The sequence below is a fragment of the Etheostoma cragini genome, chromosome 20 (genome assembly GCF_013103735.1).
Source record: "Etheostoma cragini isolate CJK2018 chromosome 20, CSU_Ecrag_1.0, whole genome shotgun sequence".
In the NCBI taxonomy this organism is placed as follows: domain Eukaryota; kingdom Metazoa; phylum Chordata; class Actinopteri; order Perciformes; family Percidae; genus Etheostoma; species Etheostoma cragini.
In genome coordinates, this window is record NC_048426.1 from 2,353,371 (window position 1) to 2,377,626 (window position 24,256).

The window sequence follows — 24,256 nt, forward strand, 5'->3', positions numbered from 1 at the left end:
AAGTAAGAAGTGCATTTAAACAAGTAGGTGATTCTGGAGCCGTTATTAACTCTATATGCTATAATTTTAGCAGATTTTACATTATTCTAACACCCAACATAACGATTACAACAGAATCCGGACTTTCCTATCTTACGTCTAAAACAAACGGACCCAGTCTTATTTTTAATAATTAAATTAAACATTTGACATTGCACCACCCCTCAGGTCCTAGTTGGTCTCGCCCATTTCTCCACAGCATCAAACGCACATGTTGGGTGTGTTGTGTTGAGGATTGCAGCGATATTACAGTATTAAGCAAGCCTCCGCGTGCTGGCACGTTGCAGTTCGCCCTCTATTTAACACAGTGACAATGCGATAAGTGTCGCAGTCAATGATACGTACTTTAAAATCTGATAAATTGTCTAAAACACTCGGTGGGGAGGCTTGCACGCGCCCCTGCGTGGCTGCAAACGGCTGCTGTTCGGTCTAAAGGTATGTAACGTTACACACACCGACACTTACACTCTCATAGTGTGTGTGTGTTTAATTACCGGTGACGCTGCCATGTTCATTAAATACTCATGTTAATGTCTGTTAAGGTGAGTATGAAGTCTGTGTTGCCGGCTAGCAGCGTCCCGTTAGCCGTCAGCTGTTAACATGTGAAAGGCTCACACGTGCTGTTCTAACGGCTTATTGACACATTATATATATTAAAGTTAATTTAGGGGGGAAAATAAGACAGGTCATGGTTGTGGTTGCCGACTTTAGCCCTTAAAATATTCGTAATTTGGCCAGCTAAAAAGAAAACGCTGAGCTAGCCCCCCGGGTGCAGTGCCACGTAGCTAGCCGGCTAATGGGAGCAAAGCAGAAAAACTGCAACTGATGCAGATACTTTACTCAAGTAAAAGTAGCAATACTACACTACTGTTACCAGTAAAATTCATTTATACAATGACAAAATCATTAGGAGCACCATATACTTTACATACGAAACTTAACAGTACTCATTATGCCAAATGAATTTCCAATGTGTATTGTAATAATTGCTAATTTTAATCACTGCTGGACAGTTTGGTGGGAAGTAACTTATTAGCAATAATATTCTACAGGTACTCACAATTTTGAGGTACCTAAACTTTGCTTGAGTATTTTCATTTCATGCAACTTTTTACTTGAACTAAATTACATTTGGGACATTAACGACTTCTCTGACAGTTCTCCCTAGCCTATGGTGGCCCTGAGAGGCCACTGGACTGCAACATAAGAAAATACACACACACGACTAGATCACAACACACAACAATAAGAGAACACATGCAAATAAACCACAACACAACAATAAGAAAAGACATGCAATTATCCTCAGCATGCAAAACTAAACATTAATGGTCCCATGACATGGGGTCTTTGGATGCTTTTATATAGACCTTAGTGGTCCCCTAGTACTGTATCTGAAGTCTCTTTTATATAGACCTCAATGGTCCCCTAATACTGTATTTGAAGTCTTTTATATAGACCTTAGTGGTCCCCTAATACTGTATCTGAAGTCTCTTTTTATATAGACCTTAATGGTCTTAACTCTATGACGCTATCAGTCAGTGGTGTTGGGAAATAAGGTAAAATGTAAGTTTAGGTTAACTATTGCAGCTATCTACTGTTAGCCTAGCAATAGACTTTAGCTCATTCTTGGTAGCCTTTTGCTAACTAATGTCAAATTGATTTAAGATCATTTCTTAATTCCCTTGTGCTTTGCCTGCCATTCTTTTCCGATATACACAAAATAGAAATGTAATATATTAACTGGCTAGAATATTGGACTAGATTCCCATTGCACTAATAACACTATGTACCATTAGGTTCAGACCTTTTATGTGGAACAAACTTTGAACTTTTTCCTCTAATTGGGTTTTGACTGTGACAAGTCAACATGTCTGCTGTCAGTCAGATGTTTCTTTTTTTTCCGTAAAAAAAAAAAAAAATGGGTGTTTTCTTATTGTTGCGTGTTGTGGGCCCCGTTTCCGAAAGCAGGTTTAGTGAAAACTCTGACTTAGTTAAACCTGAGATGAGGGAAACTCTGGGCTTTCTGTTACAGAAAGGGAGGTAACTTAACCTCAGAGTCAGTTACTTTGGTAACAAAAGCCCAACTGATATATTGGCAGGCCGATATTATCAGCCGATATTGGGCATTTCCTGATTTATCGTACCGGCATTTAAAATGGCAGATTTATATAAAAAAAAAAAAAAATTGAGAACTCATAAATAACTAATGTTAGGGAAATCTGTTCTTTAAAAAAAAAAATATATATATATTGGATTTTTAAATGACCAAATACTCGTATCAACCTTTTAAAAATCCTTCATTGGTCGGTATCTAATGGTAACTGAGCCAGTGAACCTGACCTGGTCGGGAGCAGGTTTTCTTCTCTGTCTCCTCCCTCTGACACGGCACTCTTTCATTTCTTCATTCATTCATTCATTCATTCATTCTGGATAAGTCTCCCCCCTCTGACACGGCACTCTTCCATTTCCTCATTCATTCAGTCTGTGTCCATCTCCTCCCTCTGACACAGCACTTTCATTCCTCATTCATTTATCCATTCCTTATTCATTCATTCAGTCTGTATCAGTCTCCCCCCTCTGACACAGCACTCTTTCATTTCCTCATTCATTTAGTCATTCAGTCTGTATCAGGTGCATTTTAGCGCAGTTTATCTGCATGAATAAAAACATGTTGGTTTGTTAACTGTTTGGCAGACTACAAAAAAAGATCCTGTTTTTACCCTGTGTGTTTAGGTCTCTTTAGCTACAGAGTGAGACATCTCACTTCTATCCTATCTTTGTTTGGAGTCACACATGCTCAGCATCTCGATCCCATCAGCGGAGAACTTTTTCTCCAGCTTTGGTCATCCAAGGCAGGATTAGCTGTGAGACTTCTTCTAGACCAGGGCCACTTGTGGTATACCTGCAGAACAGGGACAGGAAGTATTTCTGTAGTAGTCTGGAGGTTATGGTCAACTAGTGTCTGTTTGAGCAGTGTTTTGCCATTGAGAGCGAGCTAGTATGCTAGCTTGCTACGGTTAGCCTCCTTGTCTCAGCTAGTGACGGAGAAAGCAGTGAAGATTTTGCACAGTTCACCCGGTGATTGAAGGCAGAGGACATTCAGAAACCTGTATTTTTTTCAAGTTTGTACTTGTGTGGAAGCAGCAGAGACACAAAATTTCTACACAAATCCAAGAAAATTTTTGTAGATTACCCCGGGCACAAACCTGTAAGAGACATTAAAAAGGAGTTCCGCAGTTGGCTTTATTTTTTTATTATTATTATTATTATTGCAGGTGAATGACGTAAACCCTTTTGGAATAAAAGATTACTAATTATAATCATGTCAATATCGGTGCTGCCGCCTCAGAATGGTATTAGTAGGCGCAGTACTTTGTCACCCAAAGTATTTCACCCTAAACAAAATAGATTATAGGTTAAATACCATTTCAACAGTCATATTAGGCTATACCTATGATTACATTTGAAATACACTATATTGGAATGTACACATTTACTCAAGCAGCAATTTTCTCCCACGGAAATTCTCTTTTGCAGCAGCTGCCGTGTTTTTTTTTTTTTAACTCGCTGTCTGTGCGCGTGATTATTTCCGCCAACCACTTTGTGGTTGTTACCATGGTGAATCGTAGTATCATGCTGCCTTTTTTATTGTGGAGGGGCACATTGCACCGAAGAATGAAGTGTTCCTTTATTTGTTGAGAGAATAAAAAAAGTCTTTTGGATCAGCTAGAAACAAACAGTTCTTGCTGAAACATGACGAAGGTCCCAAACTAAATACAGCTTCTTTGTAAGGGAACACACGCAAAACATGTTTGGAACCACTGGTTATTTATACTAATTTTGTAATGTTATGGCATGTTTAAAAAAAATTGAAATTGTGATCTGAAAGGCAACCAGAAAGTACAGCTCTCAGGTGAATAAATTTGGGTGCAAACTACAATATCGTCCTTGGAAATGAAGTAATATTTTTTTATTTAATAGTAAATGACAAGAATCTCTAAAATGTACTTCAGCATACGAGTACACAGACTTTTACTCTCCAACTGACAGTTAACATTAGCATGCACTTGTTGGGGTTTAACTCGGAGGGATCCCAGGTTTATGTATGGCTCATACATGTAGATTACTTCAGTAAATGTACTTGGTTTACTCTCCATCACTGAACCTGTACAAAAAAATAAATGGAATTGTTGCTTAATGGTGAGGTTTTTAATTACTGTGATGTTTTCCCATCAGGCTTTGAGGCTCCCCGTCCGCCACCATGAGCTCCAAGGTGTGTAGGAACTGCGGCAGCTCGGACATCGACGTGGACCATGCCCGCGGCGACGCCGTCTGCATGACCTGCGGCTCGGTGCTGGAGGACAACATCATCGTGTCCGAGGTGGAGTTTGTGGAGACGGGAGGCGGCGGCTCGTCGGCCGTCGGACAGTTTGTTTCTGCTGACGGTGAGAGCGTGAAAAAAGATAATCAGTATACAATATAGAAAAAAAACTAACACAGAGGGTTGTAGTGAGGTGCTGATCACTCTTACACTTTTCCTAATTTTAAGGAAGATGCACAAAACATCTGCTTAATTGTTGCCTGGATAGAAAATGTGGCTGTCCCCAGAACACACTAAAAAACATCTCCTTGCTGACTGCTAGCTGCCTGTCCCCAGAACACACTGTAAAAAACATTGCCTCACTGTCTGCTAGCTGCCTGTCCCCAGATCACACTGTAAAAAACATCGCCTCACTGTCTGCTAGCTGCCTGTCCCCAGAACACACTGAAAAAAACATTGCCTCACTATCTGCTAGCTGCCTGTTCCCAGAACACACTGTAAAAACATCTCCTCGCTATCTGCTAGCTGCCTGTCCCCATAACACACTGTAAAAAACCTCGCCTCACTATCTTTTAGTTGCCTGTCCCCAGAACATGCTATAAAACACATCTCCTCACTATCTGCTAGCTGCTTGTCCCCAGAACACACTGTAAAAAACATCTCACTATCTGCTAGCTGCCTGTCCCCATAACACACTGTAAAAACATCTCACTATCTGCTAGCTGCCTGTCCCCTGAGCACACTGTAAAACCTTTCCTGACTATCTGCTAGCTGCCTGTCCCCTGAACACACTTTAAAAAACATCTCCTCACTATCTGCTAGCGGCCTGTCCCTTGAACACACTGTAAAAAAATCTCACTATCTGCTAGCGGCCTGTCCCCTGAACACACTGTAAAAAACATCCCCTCACTATCTGCTAGCAGCCTGTCCCCTGAACACACTGTAAAAAGACGCAGTCTCTGTAGACAGCCCAAGGTCTACAAACACCAACAAAACAATCTGTTCTAACTTGAACCACCAAACATAACTGTTCCTGCCAATAACCGATAAGAAGCATTTGGGGGTGGGGGTTAGAGCGCAGAATCAAATTATTGTTATGGTTTATTGTGTAGCTGCAACGACCTTTCTTTTTTCTTTTTTTTTAATTAACCAGCAAATATGCAAATATTTTTGTTTTATGCAAAAAAAAAGTAAGATAAATGCTCTATCATTTCCCAGAGCCCAAGTGGATGTCTGCAAAACTTTTTTTATTTTTTTAAATCCTACAATAATTTTAAACCCCCCAAATATTCAGTTTACTGTAATGTTTAAACCAATTGCCAAAATAGGTTTCCAGTCAGTTTAGTTATCAACCTCATTAGTTTATTATATCGTTCATCTGTAATTTTTATTAATTCAGTTTAAAATATAGAATTTGTGCTAAATTAATAGATGATACTTGGTATGAATTTATGATGGGACAGTATTGCGTTTATTTTACGTATTATGTACACTACCGGTCAAAAGTTTAGGGTCACTTCCAAATTTCCATCTTACTCCGTTATAGACAGAATACCAGCTTATCTGAATAGGGGGGCCTGATCTTTAATGTAATACAGTGCCTTGTGAAAGTATTTGGCCCCCTTGAACTTTTCGACATTTTCCACATTTCAGGCTTCACACATAAAGATTTAAAACTGTAATTTTTATGTGAAGAATCAACAACAAGTGGGACACAATCATGAAGTGGAACAAAATTTATTGGATATTTCAAACTTGAACAAATAAAAAAACTGAAAAAATTGGACACGCAATATTCTTCAGCCCCCTTAAGTTAATGCTTTGTAGCGCCACCTTTTGCTGCGATTACAGCTGCAAGTCGCTTGCGGTATGTCTCTCAGTTTTGCACATCAAGAGACTGAAAGTTTTGCTCATTCCTCCTTGCAAAACAGCTCGAGCTCAGTGAGGTTGGATGGAAAGCGTTTGTGAGTTTCAGTTCTTTCCACAGATTCTCGATTGGATTCAGGTCTGGACTTTGGCTTGGCCATTCTAACACCTGGATATGTTTATTTGTGAACCATCTCGTTGTAGATTTTGCTTTATGTTTTGGATCATTGTCTTGTTGGAAGACAAATCTCCATCCCAGCCAGTTTGATTTTGGTTTCATCTGACCAGAGCACCTTCTTCCACATGTTTGGTGTGTCTCCCAGGTGGCTTGTAGCTAACTTCAAACAAGACTTTTTATGGATATCTTTAAGAAATGGCTTTCTTCTTGCCACTCTTCCATAAAGGCCAGATTTGTGCAGTACACAACTGATTGTTGTCCTATGGAGTCTCCCACCTCAGCTGGAGATCTCTGCAGTTCATCCAGAGTGATCATGGGCCTCTTGGCTGCATCTCTAATCATCTTCCCCTTGTATGAGCTGAAAGTTTAGAGGGACGGCCGGGTCTTCGTAGATTTGCAGTGATCTGATACTATTTCCATTTCAATATTATCACTTTCACAGTGCTCCTTGGGATGTTTATAGGTTTGGAAATCATTTTGTATCCAAATCCAGCTTTAAACTTCTCCACAACAGTATCTTGGACCTGCCTGGTGTGTTCCTTGTTCTTCATGATGCTCTTTGCACTTCAAACGGACCTCTGAGACTATCACAGAGCACGTACATTTATACGGAGACTTGATTACACACAGGTGGATTCTATTTATCATCATTAGTCATTTAGGTCAACATTGGATCATTCAGAGATCCTCACTGAACTTCTGGAGTTAAAAAAGTTTGAAATGGCCAATAAATTAAGTTCCACTTCAAGATTGTGTCTCACTTGTTGTTGATTCTTTACAAAAAATTACAGTTTTATATCTTTGTTTGAAGCATGAAATATGGCAAAAGGTCAAAGTTCAAGGGGGCCAAATACTTTCTCAAGGCACTGTATCTACATTGTCCATTAAGAGCAACCAGTCATCCAATGTTCCAAAGGCAAATTCTGTTCACTAATCTGATATCATTAAAAAAAACGAGGAAATTTTGGAAAACCCTTTTGCAATTATGTAAACACATAATGTGATCTGAATACTGCTGCTGGTTAAAAGAAGAAACAATGCAGCTCATCTCAGCTGGTGTTAGGTCTATAATGAAGTGCAATGGAAATTTCTAAGTGACCCCAAACTTGTGTGTATGTCCAAGTAAAGAAAAGTTGTTTTGACTTTTTTAGAAATAGAAGGAAAACACAGTTCTTTAAGTTCCCGTCCTGATGGGAGTCTTTGATCTTTTGTTTCAGGTGGAAATTTCAACCCATCTTTTGGAGATGGCCACCACACAGGAATGGGGAGGGAGTCGAGAGCTAAGACGCTGCAGAGAGGTGAGTGACCAGCAGAGGGCGCCACCTGCCTTCTTTACAATCTACGAGTCCCTGCTGCCCACTGAAACGGCTGTCTTCTTGGTTTCTCTTTCACGCATAAGAGTCAGAAATGGGAATAGTTGAGGGTCAGGATCATCAATTATACATATGTATTGCACAGTTTTTGTTTTATAGACACATAAAATGTAAAGACATTAAATGTAAATCTAGTAAAGTCGACATTTATTGCAGCAGAGGAGATGAAGACTGACTTCAGAGGATGTTAATTTTACAGAAGAGTCTGCCATTTAATGTCAGGAAAAAATCGATAATAAATCAGCAAATTTGCAGCTTTAGTTCACGTGTAAATAAATATTTGTAGTCTTCTCTTATTCTGCAAGTGTTGTCTTCAGAAAGCCGCTGTGTTGCAACACATTGGCGTTTTTAACCTCGTCTGACGTCAGTAATTAAAGGCTCTTTTGGCTGATTCACCTTGAATTTTATTATCCTGTCTGTTCAAAGAACTCCTCACACAGTAAATGCACCTTAAGTCCCAGCAGAAGCTTTTTCTCTTCATGTCTCCAATTACTTTATTTTAGACTTTAACAGACTTTATTGTCATTCAACTGCACATTCACATTGTACAATTGAGCGAGATTATGTTGCAAGGCTCCGAAAAAGACAAGTAACAAAGAGAAACCGTATAAATATAAGTGTGCAATATAAAGTGTGTGCAATATAAAATGAATAATTGTTATAAGACAATTATGACAAGTGCAAATATAAGTAGCAGCAGGATGTATTAATATAAATGTAAAGTTGTTTTAGTGCAGGTTGGGTTCACAATGTCCATCTAAAGTGACGTGTGTGTGTGTGGTGGGGCAGGTTTATTGGGAGTTCAGCAGTCTTATGACATGGGGGATCAAGCTGTTGTGGAACCTGTTGGTTCCTTATTGTCCCTGATGAGACCCACCAGGTGTCTCACCTACTCTCTGTAGGCCAGTTCCTTATTGTTGCTGATGAGACCCACCATTGCAGTCATGGGTCATCAGGGTGAAGAGCTGTGGGCTCAGTACACAGCCCTGGGGGGAGCCAGTGCTGATGGAGATGATGCTGGCGGTGTTTTCTCCAACCCTCACAGACTGGGGTCTGTCTGTGTGGAAACCCAGCAGCCAGTTACACAGGGGATTACTATGTTTAATGCTGAGCTGAAGTCCAGAAACAGCACGTGGGTGGTGTTTTTCTCCAGGTTTTCCGGGCTCAGGTGGAGGAGACGGCGTCCTCTGTGGAGGGGTAAACAAACTGTAGCGGATCAAAAGGGGGGGGGGGGGGGGGGGGGGGGGGGGGGGGGGGTTGGAGATGATGTGGTACTTCACCAGCCTCTCGAAACACTTCATGATGATGGGGGGAAGTTTGACGGGGCGGTAATCTTTGAGTGTTGAAATTGTGTTTTTTTGTGCACTGGTATGATTGTGGCAGTCTTGAGACAGAATGGGACGACAGCATGGGGCAGTGAGGTGTTAAATATGTCCGGCAGCACAGTCTTTGAGAACCTGTCCCTGTATGTTATTGGGGCCCGCTGCTTTTCGTGCGTTCAGTCTTAACGTCCTCCGGACATCCGCTGTCTCAAGTCTGAGTGCCTGTTCATCTGCGTGAGGTGTGGATTTCCTCACACGAGTGTTGCTGAGCGCTTCCAACTGACCAAAGTAGTGTGTTGAGTGTGTTGAGGAAGTCTGTGTTGTCCTCCCAGGGTAGAGGAGCAGCCTTGTAGTCAGTGATGTAGGGCTGCATGATTAGGGCCATTTTGGACCGAATCGATCAACGCAATTATTTTGATCAACCCGGAGCATTCTATGAACGGAATGACTCATTTAAAATCGCTCTATTACGCAAATTTGATCGTGGGAAGACAGAATCGTGATCATGACTTTGATTAATTGTGCAGCCCCACTGTGATGGTATGTATGCCTTGCCACATGCGTCTGGTATTTGTCGGGTCGTGGAAGAATCCCAATTGATTACCTTGTATCATTCATCAAGTGTTGGTAGTTTAAATATCCGTCTTTATTATCTAAATGCACCACTGTGTTGACCAGCTTGTCTCTCTACACTGGACACTACTGTGTCTGTCTGCTGTTTGCCACTTAGCAGGTCTGCAATAGTGCTTTCTGATAAAGATGCTGTGAGAGCGCTGGGAGTGAACCAGAACATTTTTTAATTAACAAAAATAAATAAGTTAAAGCCCTAGTACAGATGAGCACATCTACATTTTTCTCTTGAGAGCTTCTCTCATTTGGGTTTTGGCAGAGAGTGATATTTTGGTGATTTTAAAATAAACCAAAACTGTAGTAGTTGTGGAACAAAATTCCCCCCCCCACACCACACCCTCAAAGCTGTTTCACTAACTAGGGCTGGCGATATGACTTATAATTCATATTGGTGTATTTTTAAGGGACTATTATACTGTATATCTTGATAGTTTCTCCAAAATACCATAACTGTGTTCTGTTAAAATTCCACATCAGAATGTCCTGATATTGTCTATGTGACACTCTGAGGTGGTCTGCTGTCTTTTTGAATTTATATGAACTCTGAACAATGACCGCTGTGCTTGTGGTTGTGTGTATGACGGTATGGAGCCCTTACATCAACAAGTATCACAATATCATATTTTTTATCACATAAAAAATTACACCGTAATTTTCATGAACGATGTATGCCACACCCAAAACCTCAACAGGAACTCGTAAGAGACGGATGAAAAGCGCTCGGCTGATTGGCTGTCTGCCAGGCAGAGCGTCTGAGCTGCTGATTACTGCAGGGACTGCCGTCTGCTCCGCTGATGTTTCAGCCACGGAGCCGCAGAGTCACAGAGCTGTCAGACTGCAGAAGACGCTGAGTAATGTCGATGGGGGATTAGTTGAGTCACAGTGTTTGTGTGTAAGGGAAAGTAGGACGATGAGGATTGGGGAATACTATACCATATACTATATGTGGCTTGTAATTGGGTGTGTGTACGTGTAGAGGCTTTAAGATATGTTTTCTATGCCGTTTGTTTGCGTGTGTGTATAAATCTTCACACACTGCTTAAAGCAATAGTTTATGCTTATTACGGTTGGAGTGAGATAAGAGGATCAATACCGCTCTCAGGTCTGAATGGTGATATGAAGCAGAAGACGGTTAGCTGAGCTTAGCTTAGCACGAAGACTGGAAAACTGCTACTCTGGCTCTCTCCAAATGTACAAACACGTCTACCAGCACCTCCATCTCTCACTAACGTACCTTTCTCACAGCGTGTCATAGCAGGTTTAATTAAACATGATTCCATTAACCCTTGTGTTGTCTTCCCGTCAACATTGATAAAGGACACTTTTGACTCCTTTATCGATGGTTTTAACTTCTGTTTTTGTCCCTTTTTTCAAACCCTTTTTTATGTTTGTCAATTTTTTTTGGTTTATATTATTAACTTCAGTTTTACAGTTATTTTTGGTATTTATGGTCAATAAACCGCATTTGTAGGAAATTCTACCTAATGTTTGAGTTAGAAAAGCAGAAATTAGGAAGTATTTAGACTAATAGTAAAGAAATGGATGTTGATGGATAACTTTTACTCAATACTTTTTTTTTTTTTTTTTTTAAATGCTATAAAATTGAATAAAACCCCAAACTTGATGAAACTAGAGATTGGTTCTTGCTAAAATCATGGTATTTTGGAGAATTAACATTGGGTAGTTAAAATGAACATTGATACAACAACATGAGGGTTACGCTGAGCTGGTTTCATGCTAGTCCACTGTCATGGGTTACTGGCATGTGGTCAGTCTTCACTTTGATGGACAACAATACAGTAAACTCGACGAGCCTCCAGTTTATTACAACACAAATCTGACGTCAGATCTTGGTATGGTATCCGCGTGATGTATGCATGGGCACAGTGAGTCATACTTAAACAACCCTTAAATTCACTCAGCTTAATATTGTATGTCCCACATCATACAAAATCACACAGAACCACTACCATGCATTGCTACCAGGGATGAGGCTAACAATTGGTGTTACCCCTGCCTAGATGATTTATTATTGGCGTTGCGGGAGGAGGTCTCACTCTGCTTCAAATTTGGGTGGGTGTGTTTGTGTGGATGTGTGTGTCAGTGGGAATAGCCTTGCCGTGTGTGTGGATTTATGACCCTCTGAGTCTGCAGGCGTCTCTATAAGAGGAACCGCTCTTCTTTCTTCCTATTCTCCACAAACTTTCCCCAGCGGCCGTCTGCACCTTGTCCTCCTCAGTCTCACTGCCGACTGATTCATATCTGGGAGCACAACCCCCCACCTCTCCCTGTATTTGTGTTGGACAATAATGTATGACCAGTCCCTCATGTATCGGTACACAGTGAGTGTGTGGACACTACGTCTGGAATTTAAATGTCGCTTTAAAGGCAAGATTTATGTGCAAAAACACACTTTGTCTGAATCACAAAATGGAGCTGCAGTAAAAATTGAGTGTGTGATTCCTGTGAATCTAAATGTTTAGCTGGTAGGTGTGTGGCTATATTCATACAAAATATGAGGGGACTCGTTTGTTTTACATTGAGTTTTACAATCAATATTGGTTAAAATTACATTTTGAGACATAAAACATTGATACAGCTGCCATGCTGTATGTGTTTGTTAAATATAAGGCTGTAGCCAGTTAGCTTGGCTTAGCATTAAGAATAGCAACAAGGGAAAACGACTAGCCTGTTCTTAAGGAGGAGATGCATTGGATTCTGCCGACGGCGATATCTCCAGCTGTACCGACAAAACCGCTAACACGAGCGTGGACGTTAGAACTGTGGTGGACGTGACTTAGTCAGTAAGGAAATCTGAACACAGGTGTCCAGCTGGAGATCTGGTAGATAGTCAGCTTTCCACTTGTGTTCGGATCACCGAAATTCAATTTAAAACCAGTGTAAATGGACAGATCTCCAGCTGCTAACTCATGGACAAGAAGGAACGTTCACATTTGTTCTGGTGACGTTGTGGGTTAAATTGGACTGCATGTGTGTGACTGATGACCATAAATCACCTGTTTTCTAATCCAGGTGTGTGTAGGTGTTTGTACAAACAGCTCCCCAGAGACTCTATCATCCCGTGTGGATGTGTAAATGCCACTCTGCTTCGGTGTGCCCCAGTTCGTGATCATTTAAATGTTACAAGGTGTTATATTTAGAGGCTACTATGATGGAATCAGTCACTGTTTTGGGGGTTTGAGGTGAACAGTCACGTAAAGGGCAGGAAAAGTTTTGTATTTCTTTTAATTACAGGTGCAGCGTGTCTGCCCTACTTATAATCTGTGACTCAAACTTGGTCGTAATGAGGGAAGCAGCAAGCTTTTTTTTGGTTTGAAACCAAAGCAACCAATCTCATGCATGCGAAGCTGTGTTTGTTTTTTTCTTTTTCCGTGGTCTCTTGCCTCTAGGTCTTTGGTTTGTTTCTGATTGTGTCTGGCTTCTTTGGGTTATATTTATTTGTATTAATCTCATGTATTTCTGTACTGCATGTCTTCTATAAAGTGAAGGGATTTTGAGCTGGAGGAATCAGCATTGAGTGTTATGGTCCTTTTTTTTTTTTTTTTTAAGAAAGTTTTTTTTTTTTTTTTTTAACTGTTTTTCTCATTTAAAAAATAAACTCAATGTCTGCTAACTATTGTATGAATGCATTCTTCCAAAAAAGGCACAAAAAGCAACTAGCATCGCTGTAGACTCTTATTCTTGTACAGTAATATTTCATTCAAATATTAGGCAAACCTGTTTTTTCGAGATTCCCATGGAGTTGTCCTTAAATGGCATCTTTTAGTTAGTAGATTTCTGAGTAATTTTAAAACACTTCCTGACCTTTGTCTTTAAAGTGTAAAACATTAACATTTCCACAACAACTGGGCATTTTTCTGCTGCTGAATACAAAAATAGCAATGGAAGCTTTCAGATCCTCCAGAGCTACTAAGTGAACCTTGTGAAGAGATTGTTTTCTTTCACGTCTTGACTGGAATGACCCAACAGAAAACTGAGATCTAGAGGTTTGTGCGTGTAGGAAATCTGCTGTTTACAGTTCTGAAAGTGAAACGGCATGACTAGACATGATGAGCTCAGGTCCTCTCACAATCTCACACACACACACACACACACACTAACTACAATAGCAGTAATTATAAACTCTTGACACCTACTGCTTCGTGGAGTGTGTTGGTACGGTGGCTGACAGGGGCAAGCTTTGCTAAGTGGAGCAGCTGGATTTTCAACCCTACGGGGAGAGAGCGCTCTGTCATTTTATTACCACAAGTTTACAGACGCGTCTCTGCTGATTATTACCTGTGACCTGAACCAATGAACTAGACACCCCCACCAGACGAGCGGAAAACAAATAATAATAATGGATACTTTATTAATCCCGCAAGGGGACTTTACACTCACTATTTAGAATTTACACTCTGTTGTTATTACACACAGGCCTGAATTACACACACATGCTCAGTACCTATACATGCACTAAATGGAGAAATGTCAGATGTGTATGTATATTAATATTTTATACTGACGGTGTACTGACAGGAGAGAAATGTTTAAGGAGCGGATAGCACTTCCATTTCTTTTTACAATCGAATATATATTTGAATTTAGAATTTTGGTTGACAGCCCTAAAGCTAAACGTGATGCTGAATACTTTGTACATGTGTTAATGACTAATGGTCACAATGTTTCTATGCGTTGGCATGCTTTAAAAAAATTTTTTTGTGTGTGTCTCTCCAGCACGACAGAACATCAACACCCTGGGTCACCAGCTGCAGATGAACCAGCACTGTCTGGACACGGCCCTGAACTTCTACAAGATGGCGCTCATGAAACACCTGACCACCGGCCGCAAGTCGGCCCACGTCGTTGCTGCATGCCTCTACCTGGTCTGCCGCACCGAGGGAACGCCACGTATCCTTTCCTATCGAAACCTTTTCATAATGGTTGAGATACTGTAGAAAGTATCTCAACATGGATTTTACACCATGAAGCACTAACGAAACTCCATAAATCTGTTGAGAAAGCTCTATATATCTTAAAAAACGGGCCTCATACTGATCGAATAAAGACATTTTCTACAATATCAAGGTAATGCAGTTAAATCGTGAATAATTAATTACTTTCTGAGTGCCAGAATGTCAATACATTTTAAATTGTGTGGAACTCTACCACTACACACATTCCAAATAGTAGCTTAGCTTTGGAACGTGCTAATATGTGACATGCCGAGGTAAGACATCTACTAAAAGTGATATGTGATAAAATCATCACCAATTAATCATTGAGCTATAAAATATCAAAAAGTAGGGTTTATATTTCTTTTTTCGGGTTAAGTCCAAAGCCCAAACATATTCAGTTTATTATCATAAAACGCAAAGAAAAAAATCTGCTTTAAACATTCATATTTGAGAAGCTAAAAACAAGTGACTGTTTTGCTTACAAAATGTCTACCATTGCTTGATTATCTAAATTGTTTTCTGTTGATTGACGCACTAATGAATCGACTAATTGTTTCTGCTCTATGTGCCATGAGCCTGTAAGTAGAGAGCACAAAACACGAGCTAAAGCAGCATCCCTGCGTATGTGGACTCTGTGTCTAGTATAGTTACAGCTCCTCTGAAAGTAAACCTGATCAAAGACGTCTACAAGTGAAGTGCTGTTTCCTGCATGAGACTCTTTTTATTTGATCTAAGACAAAGCGCTGAGACAAAGTTGCACGCTAATTTTGCCAACGTGCATCTGAAACTGATGGAGGACGGCACATCAAAGTGGGCAGGTTACTTTTGCTTTTGATGTGCGGAGGCTGAGACGCCCGTCAATGCCTTTCTTAAGGTTTCATAATCTGCTCACGGCAGCTTATTGAAGTCGAGAGCGATGCGTCATCTTCGGGATAATGGGACTTTTAGCTACATGTTTTTTTCATAAGCTGGACGACTCCTTGGTTTTTGCACCGTTGTCGGTTTACTCCCGACTCATTGGGCCTCCGAGGATGAATGTGTTATGTAATAGCAGTGCAGGACGGCCGGGATAGGTTTACCTAATGAAAGCGGGGCGAAGAGGGCGCAATGCCGCGCGTGCATGCTTTTGCATGTTTGGAGAAGTGAGCCAAGGGTAAAAATAGCTCTGCTCACTTCCTTTTCCCCAGCTGGGTGAGTCTGTAATGTTGTCTCAGGGGAGAATCTGGACGAAGACAGAAGGAGGACAGAGTGCAAAAAGAAACATCCGTCTAAATCTGGTGTTTAATTTACCAAGGACCAACCTCACAGCAAACCAGACGGCCTGTTTGCTTTCGTCCACCTTTTTGTCTCTGTGACCTTCCTTCTTCCTACACCAGACTTCCCTTTCCTCCTTCCCTCCATTCATTTTGCCTAAGGTTGCCCCTTCCTTGTCTTCAAAAAAGCAAAGTTGTCCCCAAAACTGACACAAGTGTATGTATCCAATAAAATAACAATGTGCCCATCGTTCAGTGATGGACTCTCTGTTAAAGCCGCTATGACAACGGTACAAACTGGCCGGTGTATTTTCACCAAAAGAACAATCGGATGCACTTAGAGATTTTCTTTAGAAGAAAGCTGTGTTTGTTGTACCTCGGAAAAGATGGCTGCTTAAATATTTCGGTAGCTCAGGGGTAATTTTAACAAACCCCTTTGCACCGAGTTTTGCCCTAATGTGCTGTGATTGGCCACAGCAGCCCCCCCCCCCGATCTATCAATCCTTGTCAGGCTATGGGAACGCTGCAACATCGCTATAATAGAGTTAGACAAGGCAAGACAACACAGACAGAACAATGTTATTATTACTCATTGGAATGATGGCTAAAACAAAAGTTCTAAGATACCACAATTACCATATCATCAACGTTAAGACCATTCCAAGACTTTTTTCTTAATTTATTTAATTTAATTTTTTACACGGGCCCTTGCACTCACATGCACGTGCGGCTGGACTCCCTATTAGAACAAGGAAAAGAAAAGCTTGGTTACTACACACATAGATGGAGCGTGCTCCATCGCAAAAAAAATAGTTTGTTGCTATATTAATGTTCTAAATGTTGAGTACAGCACTATTTTTAAGTAAAGGGTCTCTTGCCGTCCTGGCTATTGGGGGGGGAGAAACAACAACAACAACAGGGATGGTAAAATGTTTGATTTCAGGATGGCTGCGTGAAAGAATCTTAGCCTAAAATATAATACAACTGTGATTAAACCACAACCTTAATCTCCGACAAAAGTCATGGTAGAATGGCGAGAGAGCGGAAGATGACAGTGAAACCTGAAGGCGGTGTACCTGTCGCAGCTGTCAGGAAGCTCCGATGACGTCCCAACGCGGTGCTGGGATTTGGCGCTTTCTAATGTAACCGCCAGCCACCGTGAAAGACAGGGACACAGGTTTCCACTGTTTTATTTATCACATATCACTTTTAATTAGCTTAATATATGCATTGTAGCACAGCCTTTTATATAATTAGGACAGTCAGTATTTCCTTTGGGACGGTTTGGCTTGTATTTCAGGATGGTGGTGAAAAACAGTGAAGTTAGAGCCCTGTCATTAAAATAACCATGTTAATGTTGAATAGGATAAGCATACTGTGTCACATTTATCGGCTGTGGTAGGAAACCCTGAGAAAGACCGAGGAGATGCTGTGATGTTATCACCCTCGCTAATCAGTCATCTAGACATTTGTCAGAGTTTATGAAGCAGGAAGTCTGTACCAATGTGCAAAGCGATAGAGACAGATGCAAATACTTTCTCTCTAAATGCAGCATCTGCTTCAGTTCAAGCATTCATTTCCCTGGATATTTAAATAAATGAGTCATTGGGATCTTCCTTCCTGTGGCTCCATTTAAAGGGGTAAACATTGCTCCCCCCCAGTAGACCCAGATGTGCTGAAGGACCTGCTGTCGTTTATTTTCCTGTAATCTCCAGAAAGCGTGCGCTGAGATAATGTTTTCCATTTCATCTGCGCTGCTGCTAATTCCATTGTGAGGAGCCCCGCTAATCCACTCTGGCAGCCCGGGGACAGGTGCACCCGTCGCCACGGAGACGCTGTCGCCACGGAGACTCACGTCCAAGGGGGGGATGGTCTTAGAAGGGTGGGATGTCCAGAGGCGTGTGAGTGTGAGAGAGACAGACAGGTCTGTCAGTATATCTAGAAGATCCGTCTGGTCAGAGGTGACGCTTTACTGCCACAGCCAAATTATTGTTATATGTTAAAACTGTTGAAAATTAGATGGAAGTAACTGGATTCAGGCGTTGCTAACCATCAGATTATGACATAACCAGAGCACCCCCCCCTCCTGTCTGTCGCAATTGGCCGTTTTTGCCTCTTTTTAAGACTTACTTACAGGTTGACCTGCAGTATTTTGTTCCTTCTGTAGGTAGAGGTTGTATGAAAATAAGTTTTCTGCCATGGCAGATCCACCTGACGCTGTTCTGCAAAATGTTCAGCAATACTTTTCATAATCATTTGGAAAGCATCAAAGAAAACCTTTTCAAGTTATATTTTCTTAAAACCGCTATTCTGTTGTCCTTATACCATATTCCAGTTACATATTTCAATGTTGTCTTACTGTAGATTCAGTATGCGCTGTACTGCTGTATTATGTTTAATAATAATAATAAAAAAACAAACAAATGTCAGGTCAGCTTTCCAGTACACTTCTAGTTCTTGATTATGTAAAGTAGTGTGCTAGTATACCTTAAATGAATGTTTAGGTTGTCTGATTGGACTGGTTTGGAGTCTGTTGTGACTTATTTTATACAGTGTCTCATCTGATCCGTTTCTCACTCATCTGTCCTACCTGGGCTAACTTTTTTTAAAATCTTTTATTGTTTTGGTTTAGTTTCCTTAATCAGGTTCTCTCAGACATGCTGCTGGACCTCAGTGATCTCCTGCAGGTAAGTTTCAAGTCTCCAGTCAAATTAAAGCTAAAGCTGTTACTAATGATTATCGTCTTTGATTATTCTGCTCATTTAGTTTCTTAGTTTCTTGATTATTTAGAAAATAACCCCGGTGACATCTTCCAATCTCTTGTTTAGTTGGACAACTGTCCAAAAAATCCCAAATATTAACTACTATAATGGAAGACAAGAAGAAATAGCAGCAAATTTTCACTTTGGACCTGAAACCAAATGTTTGACTTAAATCATAAATAGATTGTAAAAAATGGTTTCAGATAAATTAAATTTTTATTAGATTTACTTGTTAATGTTGAGGCATGAGTACTTGTGACTGAGCCCTGTGTGTAACATAAAATCCTAAAACCAGTCCCTTAATACAAGGGCTCTGCCTTACACGTACAGTTGAGTTCTTTCCAGGTTTTGAGTACATACAGTAGATTAAGATTGAAAAACTAACAAATGTTAGTAAACTTTGTTTATTATTGGAAGTTTTAACCATAAAACGTGGCATTCTTTGCTTGGAAATTGAGTTATTTGATGAATCTGTTATCAACAGTTACCAATTAAGATGATTTTTTTAGATTAATTAACTACTTGGTGCAACTGTAATTTAAACACTGCTGCTTTTTGATCTATTCACCATTTATTTTCATATAATCTGAAACTAAGCCTATAAAAGCTGAAGTTAAAATAACTTTTCCACACTTTGAACTCTTTAATTCTGTCTTTAATGTGTGCCAAAGCCCACCCTGTTACAGCAGCCATTAAATACACACTCCTACCACACACCACAAGTCCCAGAATGCACCTCTGCCTAACCACTTGGTCCTGCAGTCATCTTGCAGTCAGACTTCCACCCATGTAATTAAACCTGAGTTGTGTGTGCGTGTGTAAATTTAGAAAGCGCTCCATTTGCCTGCATATTTAATGGCAGTGGATTCACAGTGAGTCAGGGGTGTGGTGGTGCTGGAGGTGGTGGGACATTTCTCCAAGTCACAGCTGGTCAGGGGCTTTTTATTTTTATGCACGCAGCTGTCCTGAAGTAGCCCTGCGGCCCCTCCCCCCATCGTCCACACCCAGGCATGAGGAGGCCGGCAGTGGATTAGGAGTGGATTTTGAGCGGGTGGAGGTTATTAATGTCTAGCATTGAGACTGCTGCTGCTCTTGCTTTGGTTGTGGGGAGGCCATACTCCACCAATCACATTTTTATTGAAGCCCCACCCCGGCAGCGTGGTCAGCTTTGCATTGTTTGGATGAACGGGGAGCTTTGTCAGTCCGCGCCACAAAGTTAATCACGTGGAATAAGCACATTGGTCAGGGGCGAGATCAATGCTGGCTGTAAATATCAGCTGTTTTCTCCCCTTTATTTGATGAGCGATCCAGATTTTCTTCATTCGATCACATGCTCCGAATGTTTTAAACATAAGATGCATTTCTCTGCACACATGCAGAGTATTGAGTAACAGGTGCTTTTGAAAGCAAACATGCAGATGATCCTGCATACTGTGCACATATTCAGACACTTTGAGTCTCCCAAGGGTCTCCTCGGGCCGTTTTCTCTGAAGAAAATGTTTCATTTGATTTCTGGACAGTGTTTGGAATCCTCTCTAGTTTTTTAGGTGGACATTTGGCTACAGTGGAGACAGTTTCATAATTAAGTTTAGTTCTGGGACAGTCATCAATGTTGAACTGTAGCAACTGTAAATGAGGCAGATGACAAACTTTCATCTGATGGTGCCGTTTAGTTTATCAGTGTGTAGGTCTTGAATCCTGGTACCTTTTTTATTACATTTTAAATCGATGTACTGTTAATTGGCAGCATTTGGTCCAGAAAGGTTGTATGAACACATCCAATCCAATATTTCGGAGAGAGGAAATGAAAGTATAGTATTCAAAAACATAGTTTACGTCTATCGAACTCTTAGGGATTTAGGGAAGCAGACAACCAGGTTTTTATCTGGCAAATTACAGCATCCAATTTCCAGGGGGCCTTCACCATCTTCTTCTGGGGCGGTGAAGCTGACTTGTTGACAGCACCTGTTTGGTTCAGTAACATGGTAGTTTCTGTCTTTAGTAGAGTTGTCGATGCTCACTAATATAACTGGAGCAGCCTTCAGTCACGCGAGTCTCATCAGGAATCCTTTAATTGAAAGGTTTTCTCTTCCACCTGTTGAGACTGCCGTGAAGTATCTGGTAACCGCCAGTGTTTTTGATTGCAGAGCGCTTTGAGTTTTGACCCCTCGACCAGGAAAGTTTCACTTAGCGCTGCAGTGGAGAGGGGGATCAATTCTCCTCAGGTTCTCCGTTCCATCTACAAACCGCTCCACTGCCGCAGGTTCAAAGTGACGATTATCAAAGTAGAAAGGTTTTCAGATTGCCGCGCTGCATACATGCACAAACATATCAGAGTTGGTATTTTGATACACACCTAATGTAAAGTTCTACATCTATAATTTATGTCAACACTCAATCAACAATCAACACTTTTGTTGATGCTTTTTAATCAATGTTTTTAACTTTTTCTTACGTTTTTGTCCCTTTTTTTTCAACACTTTTAATACTATGTAACACTAACTTATTAACTTTAGTTTCACAGTTATTTTTGGAATTTATGGTCAATAAGCCTAATTTTTGGGAAATGCTACCTAATGTTTGAGTTAGAAAAGCAGAAATTAGGAATTATTTAGACTAAAATTAAAGAAATGCATGTTGATGGATGATCACAGACTGGAATATGTCAAATTTCATTCAATACTATTTCAAAACCACTTCAATATTTTTCTCCAATCACTATAAAATTGAACAAAACACCCCAAAATTTATGAAAGTAGAGATTTGTACTTGCCAAGGAGCGTTGTGTGGAATCAATCAGGTTATTTTGGGAAATTAAAAAGAACACTAATATAGAGGACAACATGAGAGTTAATGAAAAATTTATAAAAATAATGCTAGAACTACAGTTCTAAAACTTGTCATTTTTAGGTCAAATCTGCATCTTATTTGGGAATAATAAACACATGCTAAATGGTGTTCAATCCCTTACACCTTTTACAATCTTTAACAGTTAATTGAATCAATTTCAGTTGTTTTGCGTCTCGTTTTCTGACTTTTGTAGTCCGATTCAAGTATCACTCCAACAAAAGTCGTTTAGAGCATCCAAGACAGGGCAGTGAAAGATCTCACATCCTCATGTTTGAGCCGCTGTAAACTTAGTACAGTATCACTTTGACTAAAATTGACTTTGTTAGTAAACTCCAGAGAACTCTGTTTCAGAAGAGACCAGAGTCATGTCTCTTACCAAAAGGAGTTGAGTACAGCAAGCGTTTTTATACTTTGAGGAGTAATTTTCAGGCTTGAAAACAAAAAACGTGGTGCTTGTTGCAGGTCATAAACCAAGACCTGGAGCTGAAAGACACTAAATCGCTCTAGCGAACTTATCCGTTATTCATCATTGTCTTAGTGAGGCTTTAAGATGCTGCTTAGGTGTTGATTTTGTTCTTGAGTTTCTTGAGACTAACACTCATATGTAATGATTGAGCTGTAGTCACGCCGTCGTGCTTTAAAGCGGCGGCATTTGTTCCACACTCCCACTCCTCCACCACCATTTCTGCCTTATATACATTCCTTGCTGAAACTTACTTCCCAGAATAGCAGAGGAGCATCTGTGTCCCTGCCCGACTCCAGAGGGGGCTGAGAGTGAGAGTCCGTCTGTCTACTGTCCTTCGGCCCGGAGCCCCGGAGGTCTGGGCACTCACTCTGAAGGAATGACAGACATTTGACCCGAGTTCATGACCTGATCCTGTAGCTTTCACTCCCCTTCTGCTTTAGCTTGCCACACCAGAACTTAATTCTGGGCTGTAATGCTGATAATTTGTGGAGGAAATGATAGATGTGTCTTTGTTATTCAGACAGTATTCATCCTCGGATCCTTTCAGATAGATTGGGGGCGGGTCAGGGGGGGATGCCAGAATTTACTGCCCAGCCTTCTGGAGGTGTTGTGGGTTAAATACAATGAAACATCTGTGAGGGGAGGTGCCATTGTGATAACCCCGATGACACACTTGCCCTCATCCATCCACCCATCCATCCACCCACCCACCCACCAACAAGCCAGGCTTCTTGCTGCTCAACCTAGTCTAACTGCACATGCATCCCATCCTAAACCAGAGCGTTTAACCGGTCTTCAGACACCGCCTACCAAGAGCCTGGGTCTGACCGAGGTTTCTGCCTAAAAGGAAGTTTTTCCTCGCCACTGTCGCACTGTTGCTTGCTCTGGAGGAGACTACTAGAACTGTTGGGTCCTTGTAAATTCTGGAGTTTGGTCTATCTGTATAGTGTCTTGAGATAACTCTTGTTATGAATTGATACTATAAATACAAAATTTAATTGAAATTGAAATTGAAATGGTTATGTGTCATTACCCCCAATTTATCCAAATTAAGAATTCACTATTTGTTGTAAATGTCCTACCTTATTTGAAAAATACAAGTGTGTTCTTTTGTCTCAACTGTAATCTATTAGTTTGGCTAAACTTCTCAAACACAGTAGTGGTTCAAGCTTCACACTAATTCAAGTCTATCTAACCGGTCATCGGTTTCTGCCTTACAAGGTATTAAAAAGATTTAAGTCAATTTACAAGAGTCTTACATATTGTCTTCTGCCCGCTGTAGGCGGGAATGTTCATTACAAAATGTTTTGTATCCACTGGCAGGCTGTCAGGGGAGATGTTACACACATATAAACTACAAGTGGGATTGTTCCAACAGTGGATTGGGCTGCAGGAGGCTGTTTAATTCTTTTTGATCAGACCTGCAGCAAACACTGTCACTACTGCAGCTAGGAAACTAATATCTGCCAATTTGAGTAAAAACTTGGATGACCTTGATGATTTAATAACTGTTGGTTTTTTAATCCATCCAAGCATTTCTTGCTGTTTCTCTGTGGCAATCTTATAAATCACATCATAGGAATTATTGTTGTACTAGGCTGGAAAGTACTGAACAAATGTGATTGAATTACAACAAATGGTAGGCCACATCGTCCCAATTGGTTTTCCATGTTACATGTGCTAGTATTTTAAAACGGGTATTATATTTAATTAGGGGTCCAACCCTTGGGGGCAGGGAACCGCGTTTACAAGGCAGCAATTCCCAGATGGAACCCTGTTGCTTTCTTAAGGTTTCTTATTCGTCTCTGGCTGAAACTCATACTACAGCCTAAACCGTACATGGTGGGGGGTTGCCGTTTTTCAAGACTGGTCCAGATCCTTGCATCGTAGCATCTACAGATGGACCTGACCACAAGTTATCATAAATAATTTTGCTACGTTATACTTACGCATTCCACTACCAAACTAATTCTTTAGCTAGCCGCAAAACACGAACTTTAGCATAATTGCAATAATCTTAGCCAAATTATTAGGTATTTGAGCAAAACTTGGTGTTTTTCGACGTCCCCCTCCGAGGCGCTTTACCAAATTTGGTGAAGATTGGCCTCTAGGGTGGCGCTATAATGAACATATATGCGTTTTGGCAAGTAACTCAGTGCATTTTGATGGGAAATCTGCAACATCTCTACTCTCTCTGCTGCATTATGACATGCCAATCTTAAGGCTCTATGCCAG

General features: G+C 40.7%; 1 protein-coding gene across 1 annotated transcript in view; it reads left to right on the top strand.

The window, feature by feature from the left end:
* The first annotated feature begins 220 nt into the window (after positions 1-220).
* The window catches only part of LOC117936390 (transcription factor IIIB 90 kDa subunit-like), a 102,796-nt gene continuing 78,760 nt past the window's right edge, over positions 221-24,256 (top strand). The window contains exons 1-5 of the mRNA XM_034859356.1: positions 221-474; positions 4,279-4,487; positions 7,625-7,705; positions 14,470-14,643; positions 18,599-18,630. Of these exons, the coding sequence (XP_034715247.1) occupies positions 4,304-4,487; positions 7,625-7,705; positions 14,470-14,643; positions 18,599-18,630 (471 nt within the window). The 5' untranslated portion in view covers positions 221-474; positions 4,279-4,303. The remainder of the gene's footprint in view (positions 475-4,278; positions 4,488-7,624; positions 7,706-14,469; positions 14,644-18,598; positions 18,631-24,256) is intronic.